We start from the raw sequence: 7,500 nt of genomic DNA on the forward strand, positions 1-7,500 counted from the left end.
CAAGAACAAACACAAAATCGCAGATAAATGATAACTAGTACAAAAACAATCATACACTAACACAGAAATATAAGGATGCAGAGATAGAGTGGAAAAAAATAAATAAATATATAAATGACACCAAACAACTAAAATCTTATAAAATAAGAGAAGCACAAACTTTTAACTTAAAAAAAAGTTGATCTTATCACTTACCAATATTCCCTCTGATATCTGGGCAGATGTCAGTAAAGAATTCTACTTTTAGCAAATATTGAAACTAAGAATTTGTGCATAGAATATTCATCCTTAAAAGCAAGTTTGCTCAACAGCTACTTCTAATCTTATCTTAATCATATTCTAAAACAGAAACAAAAACAACAGAAACAAACAATATATACCTCTTCCAAGAACTAACCACAATTATTCTGTCCCTTGACATTAGAGTGGCATACTGAGAAGTAAACGTATGCCGAGAAGCCAAAACAATCCCACATTCTCAGATCAATAAATAAGGATCAGTCCTAGTTTTTTTTTCTTCTTTTACTAAGCCCTTTGCAGTCTCATCCCAACACCAACAAAATGGGGGAACAAATGCGCAAGATCTGAAGACGAGTGCAGTGCAATTTGCCAAGCCACTAAAGCACGCCATGCTATACTAACTGCTCAATGGTTTTCTTTGTTTTATTTTGTAGGCCTAATCCAGAATGAAATAATGTTTTTGTTCTATGAAAGGCTTACTTGACAATTTTCAACATTGATATTTCCTGACCATGATAAAAAACTCTTCATAATAGATTTAGCACTGCATGGAGTTTAGAATCGGAATGTCATCATTCAGATCTGATTTTGTCATTAAAGCTTTAAAGTTATAAATTTGAAATCTTTCTAACATTTTGTCATCAAAGCTTTAAATATAGCTTGGCTAAATTTGAATTTTTCAAAACTAACAAAGATTTCTTATTTCATTTTTGGTTAATAGTATTAAGACAGAAATGCGAAACAGCAAAGTTTTCTCTCTTACCCTAAGTTTTGATATAAGAGCGAGAGTTCCTAATCAACCAACATAAATCTCCCATGGGGTAAGATATTACATAAAATGTTTGAAGTGTTTACTGTAAGCCAAAAGAGCAGTTTTTAAAGCTTTTTGCTGGGCTGTGATCAACAAGCACACTAATATTAAAACCACCACAGATAAGACCCTTAGCTGGGCCATCTCACACTGACTCATTCTAAGCTAGGCATGTCACCTGCTGTTTCTGTTGCTGTTGTTGTTGTTGTTGTTGTTGTGGGTTCCCAAGTTGCTGTGAGAGCATCTTGCGTTTTTCTGCAGAGGGCCTGATTACCTTGCCTCGTCCAACACCCTTCTGCTGAGTGGTTATCTTGTTCTCCAGTTGTTTTAGATAATGCTCCTGGAATGAGGCTTGTTGTTCATCTTGCTGCTGGGGTTGTTGGTGGAGGGTGGGGGTAGCGGGTCGTAAGTTATTACGCTGAAGTCTTGGGCCTTGACCTCGGGGCAATGCTAGAGAAGTCTGGGGTGTGCCAGCACGGATCCCCAGCCCGGGTAACATGGGGGCAGCATGCTGAGGTGTGTGGGGGGAAAGCAATGGTGTGGACTGGGTCAAGGCAGGCTGTCCACCCACCTGAGCTGGGGACTGAGGGTGCATGTTGCTCATGCTTATTGGGGTTCGCACTATGTGCATCAACCCTTTGTCATCTTTGATTGTCTGCAAGGAAACAATTTCCTCTTGTGGAATAAACTACTTTTAATCTTAATGGTAAGCATGCAGTTTAAGATTACAAAGTACCCTCTTACTACCAAAAAGATTATTCAATGCTTGTTATTACAATTCTATCTACAAAGCAAAGGCACCCCTTGAAAGTCCCTCTTAAATTAATCTGGGGATAAATCATAAGAACTCTAAGGGAGAATGCAGCTTGTCCGAGTTAAGCTAATTTTTCTGAATTTGAAGTGGGAAATACCATCTTCAAGACCTAAAAGTGTGTGTGTATATGTTATGGAAAACAATATTTAATGCAACAAAACTGCTAAAAATGCAGCAAAATATCAAAATAGTATTCCAAATACAGAAAAAATTGTAATGCAAAGGTTTATTTAGTCATTAAATATGTAAACATTAACATAAATATTAAAAACAAGAAGGCATCTCTATTTTCAGGAGGAACAGGAAGGGGAGTGGGAGATAAGAAGAGAGGATAGAGAGAGGATAGAGAGGTATAGAGGTATAGAGGTAGGGAGGGAGAGAGGGAGGGAGGGAGGGAGGGAGGGAGGGAGCGAGAGGAAGGGAGGGAGGGAGAGGAAGGAGGGAGGTAGAGGTAGAGGGAGAGGGGGAGAGAGAGAGAGAGAGAGAGAGAGAGAGAGAGAGAGAGAGAGAGAGAGAGAGAGAGAGAGAGAGAGAGAGAGAGAGAGAGAGAGAGAGAGAGAGAGAGAGAGAGAGAGAGAGGGAGAGAGGGAGAGAGGGAGAGAGGAGAGAGGGAGAGAGGGAGAGAGAGAGAGAGAGAGAGAGAGAGAGAGAGAGAGAGAGAGAGAGAGAGAGAGAGAGAGAGAGAGAGAGAGAGAGAGAGAGAGAGAGAGAGAGAGAGAGAGAGAGAGAGAGAGAGAGAGAGAGAGAGGAGGGAAAGAAAGAAAGAAAGAGATGTAAGGCTTATGTCAGCAACCCTCAGAGTATAATATCTTAAACCTTTATCAATCCTATCCTCTGTACATTAACACCTTGTGTGCCATCAGTCTAACCCTCAAAAACCTAATCACCTATATTTCCTTCTCTCTCCCTTATGCTAATCATGATTAATTCCAATTCCTTGCAATTACAAAGTAATTTCTACATTCTACATGTTTTCTTCTCAGTCAATTGTGATCTTAATGAACTGTAGCTACAATTTACCGCCCACATAAACAAGCCAAAAACCACTTCCACCACAGCCAAGACCAGACACTCAGGTGCTATGCAAACTTAAACAAATCAGCCCCTTCATACCTTAGCTCTGTATGTCATGAAGATTCCAATAAATTGCTCTTCTGCATACACATCCTCCTACATTTCTAGTGTGTTATCATAATACAAGACTATTGTCAACAGGACTTTATCCATCACCCCTTCGAACATCCCTTCTTCAAGCTGTACCTTGAGACTGTTTAACTTGCACAGCAGCTCATTCATATGCTACATTTACTGTGTGGCAACAGCAAGACTGAATTTCCCAACTTGTCCCTGCCTCTAAAGAAGCCTCAAAGCCAAATCTCCTTTGAAAGACTGACATTTGGGAAGCAAATGAAAGCCCTGAGCTCCCTCACTCCACCCCCACCACCCACACCACACATACCATCACTATGTATGATGTCACTACCTCTCCAAGCATGCAAAGTTAGTCCCACATGTTACAAAGCTGTATTTTGATTTCTTTTTAAACCTGTTAGAATTACTCATATTCTATTCAGACTTCTTGTGAAGCTGGTATTTACCTCAGCCTACCCATGCAAAGGAAATGGAATCTCTTCTTCACTCCCACTCAGTGCCTGCACCCAATCACTCCCATACTTAAAACACTCATTTATTTCTCCACCCTTGGCTAACCAATCCATGCATAAACACAACCGAACCTTAAGAAACTCCAACATTTCAAAAGACATGGCACCCCAATTCTCCAATGCTAGACAATACAGAAAATACTGACTATATGTACAATGATTCATAAGGGTATAAAGAATCATATAATGAGAGTATGGCATAAGCCTTACACGGAGGGGGGGAGGGGGAGGGAGAGGGAGAGGGGGAGGTAGAGGGGGAGGCAGAGGGGGAAAGGGGGAGGCAGAGGGGGAGAGGGGGAGAGGGGAGGCAGAGGGAGAGAGGGAGAGTGGGAGAGGGGAGGAGAGAGGGAAAGGGGAAGGGAGGGAGAGAGGGAAAGAGGGAGAGAGGGAGAGAGGGAAAGAGGGAAAGAGGGAGAGAGGAAAAGAGGAAAGAGGGAGAGGGAGAGAGAGAGAGAGGGAGAGAGGAGAGAGGGAGAGAGGGAGAGGAAGAGGGAGGGGGGAAGGAAGGGGGAAAATATAAATAAAATACAAACAAAAAATGCAGGAAAACCCCTACACACAAACAGAAAACTCTTTTGAGCAAAGAAAAGATTACAAAATGGAAACAAAATTACCTGCTCTAGATAGGTGACCTGGGAGGGTTGTTGGGTCGACTGAAGGAGCTGTTGTGGCTGCACCAGTTGGTGCTGCAGCTGACCCGTTCCAACTGTCCCAGTCTGAACTATCTGAGGCTGAGTCTGTAGAGCCATCTGCTGCTGTTGTACCTGCACCTGTTGCTGCTGCTGTTGCTGTTGCACCTGTACCTGCTGTTGCACCTGTACTTGCTGCTGCTGCTGCACTTGTACCTGCTGCTGCTGCTGCACTTGTACCTGCTGCTGTTGCTGCTGCACCTGTACCTGTTGCTGCTGCTGTTGTTGGAGTCTTAACTGCTCTGGAGCAACATACTGTGTTCTGGCAAAATAAAGGAAAACAACAGAACACATTAGCTGCTTTTCCATCCCCATATGGAACCCTTATATACTGACAACACTGATATTTTTGTCTTCAAAAACAACTGGTCAGAAACTGCTGTTTATCTGACAAAGAATACTATACATCCTTTTAACAATGATTCTGCAAATACCATAAACATGGTATAAACTTACTTCAAGTAAACCTATGCAGCCTTAATGCATTAAGTTTAACCATTCAGGCATATATTTCAGCTAAAAGTAAACTTCTACAAGTAAACATAAAAATCTCAAAACACTTACCTACTAACAAGCCTTTGGCCTTGCGGTGTAATGTAATGGTGCTGAACCTGTTGTTGTTGCTGCTGCTGTTGTAATAACTGCTGCTGTTGTTGTTGCTGTTGCTGTTGTTGCGCTATCTGCTGTTGCTGTATGAGAACCTGTTAATGCAAAACACTCATTAGGGTTCTTGCAAGTATAAGCTGATGAAATTTAAGACCCTTTTAAGACTTTTTCAGACTCATACCAATTGCTTTTTATGACCTGGAGCCACTTGTCGCTGAATAAACACTTCCCCATAATGAGTAGGCATACCATGTCGGAGCCCAAGATAAAAGATTCACCCCATGATTTTTACAGTCTCTAGGATAGACTGCATGCCAGATTACTATCAATATCATTTTTTTTCTTATTCTTCTTCTTATTATTATTATCACTATTGTTATCATTATTGTTAGTATTATTACTATTATTATTACTATCATCATCATCATCATTATATATATACACATGGTAGAAAAACCCACAATGCACAAACTAGCCTTCAATCAATATTTAATGAAAATATGGCAACATCTTTTGTTGATCTGATTTCACTTCTGGAAATTTATAATCTCGATTTTTTGCTTCAGCTATTACCCTCATTCCCCAAAGTCCCATCTACCAGGATCATGGTTTGCATGCGTGGTTTCCTCATAATCATGTAAGGCTTGTCTAGGTCTAGCCAGGGCAGAAATACAATTCAGTTAAGGAGTTTAAGTTTAATTAAGACGTCCTTTGCAAGTGAATATTTTGATTCTTTGCTCTTTATGTTGAAAATTCATCTCATATATGGGAAATATATCTAAACTAGTGCATTTTTACATTTTTATTGGGTAGGGAATTAAATATAGGATAACATAGAATAACAGCCTACGGTACCTGCTGAGAATGTGTTGGAGCAACTTGGTACACCTGTTGCTGCTGCTGCTGTGAGTATACCACTCGCTGCTGTGGCGTTGTATACACAACCTGGCAAGACAAAAGATTTATTTTTTTAATTTCCTCATTCAGAGGAGCAAAGCAAGCAAAAGCGAGATCACATTTTATTCTTTTTTCAGTCACACTAACCTGCTGTGGCTGGGCATAAACTACTTGCTGCTGGGGCTGCTGGGGCTGCTGCTGCTGCTGCTGACCTGAAGGTATGGTGAAGGAATAGGCCCCCTGCTCCACCAAAATGCCACCTCTGAAACACAAAAGGGTGACTCATGAAAGAGCAGCGTTCTCATCGCCACGGAAATATGTTTATGGTAGTATAAAGAAACAAGAGGCAACTTTTTGTTTGTTTTCTAAACATGAGAAGATACTATTAATGAAGTTTACTTGTTATTCATAGTGTGGGCTACATTTTGATTTAAGTCCATATTCACTAAACTGCTTTCTTTTAAAGAATTCATTCAACCATTATATACACTTCATTCAGAAAACTGCTAAAAAATATATATATTAATAATAATAAATGAATAAATAAATAAAAAGGGAGGGAAACGGAGGGATGGATGGAGGGGGAGAAGGGAAGGAAGGAAGGGGAGAGGGAGGGAGGGAAGGAGAGGGAAAGGGAGGGAGGGAAGGAGGAGGAGAGGAGGGAGGGAGGGAGGGAGAAGGAGGAGGAGAGGGAGGGAGGGAAGGAGGGAGAGGGAGGGAGGGTAGAGGGGGAGAGGGAGGGAGGGAAGGAGGGGGAGAGGGAGGGAGGGAAGGAGGGGAGAGGGAGGGAGGAGGAGGGGGAGAGAGAGGGAGGGAAGGAGGGGGAGAGGGAGGGAGGGAAGGAGGGGAGAGGGGAGGGAAGGACAGGGAGAGGGAGGGAGGGAAGGACAGGGAGAAGGAGGGGATGGAGGGAAGAACAGGGAGAACAAGGGATGGAGGGAGGGAGGGGGAGAGGGAGGGGGAGAGGGAGGGAGGGAAGGAGAGGGAGAGGGAGGGAGGGAAGGAGGGGGAGAATGAGAAGGAAGGAAAGAGGGGGGAGAGGGAGGGAGGGAAGGAGGGGGAGAGGGAGGGTGGGAAGGAGGGGGAGAGGGAGGGAGGGGATGGAGGGGGAGAGGGAGGGAGGGAAGGAGGGGGAGAGGGGGGGAGGGAGGGAAGGAGGGGGACAGGGAGGGAGGGAAGGAGGGGGAGAGAGAGGGAGGGAAGGAGGGGGAGAGGAGGGAGGGAAGGAGGGGAGAGGGAGGGAGGAAGGACAGGGGAGAGCGAGGGAGGGAAGGACAGGGAGAGTGAGGGGAGGGAAGGACAGGGGAGACGGAGGGAGGGAAGGAGGAGTAGAGGGAGGGAGGGAGGGAAGGGAGGGGGAAAGGGAGGGAGGGAGGAGGGGGAAAGGGAGGGAGGGAAGGAGGGGGGGGAAAGGGAGGGAGGGAAGGAGGGGGAGAAGGAGGGAGGGAAGGAGGGAGAGGGAGGGAGGGATGGAGGAGGAGAGGGAGGGAAGGGAAGGAGGAGGAGAGGGAGGGAGGGAAGGACAGGGAGAAGGAGGGATGGAGGAAGGAGGGGGAAAGGGAGGGAGGGAAGGAGGGGGAAAAAGAGGGAAGGAGGAGGAGAGGAAGAGAGGGAAGGACAGGGAGAGGGAGGGAGGGAAGGACAGGGAGAGGGAAGGAGGGAAGAAGGAAAGAGGGAGGGATGGAGGGAAGGAGGGGGACAGGGAGGGACAGAGGGAAGGAGGGGAAAGGGAGGGAGGGAGGGAAGGAGGAGGAGAGGGAGAGGTAGGAAAGGAGGGGG

At 44.6% G+C, this 7,500-nt stretch overlaps 1 protein-coding gene across 21 annotated transcripts in view; it reads right to left on the minus strand.

Annotated features, from left to right (window-relative positions):
- Nucleotides 1–7,500, minus strand: part of LOC113818870 (uncharacterized) — a 53,122-nt gene that overhangs the window by 23,429 nt on the left and 22,193 nt on the right. For 18 of the 21 annotated variants that reach the window (XM_070139762.1, XM_070139804.1, XM_070139791.1 and 15 more), the window contains exons 3-7: nt 5,869–5,983; nt 5,680–5,769; nt 4,783–4,919; nt 4,144–4,480; nt 1,230–1,706 (exon numbers count right to left, since the gene is read on the minus strand). In XM_070139762.1, coding sequence (XP_069995863.1) covers nt 1,230–1,706; nt 4,144–4,480; nt 4,783–4,919; nt 5,680–5,769; nt 5,869–5,983 — 1,156 coding nt within the window. The remainder of the gene's footprint in view (nt 1–1,229; nt 1,707–4,143; nt 4,481–4,782; nt 4,920–5,679; nt 5,770–5,868; nt 5,984–7,500) is intronic. The other 3 variants (XM_070139743.1, XM_070139798.1, XM_070139780.1) reach the window with 3 other exon arrangements.

This window comes from Penaeus vannamei, chromosome 3, assembly GCF_042767895.1.
Source record: "Penaeus vannamei isolate JL-2024 chromosome 3, ASM4276789v1, whole genome shotgun sequence".
Taxonomy (NCBI): Eukaryota; Metazoa; Arthropoda; class Malacostraca; order Decapoda; family Penaeidae; genus Penaeus; species Penaeus vannamei.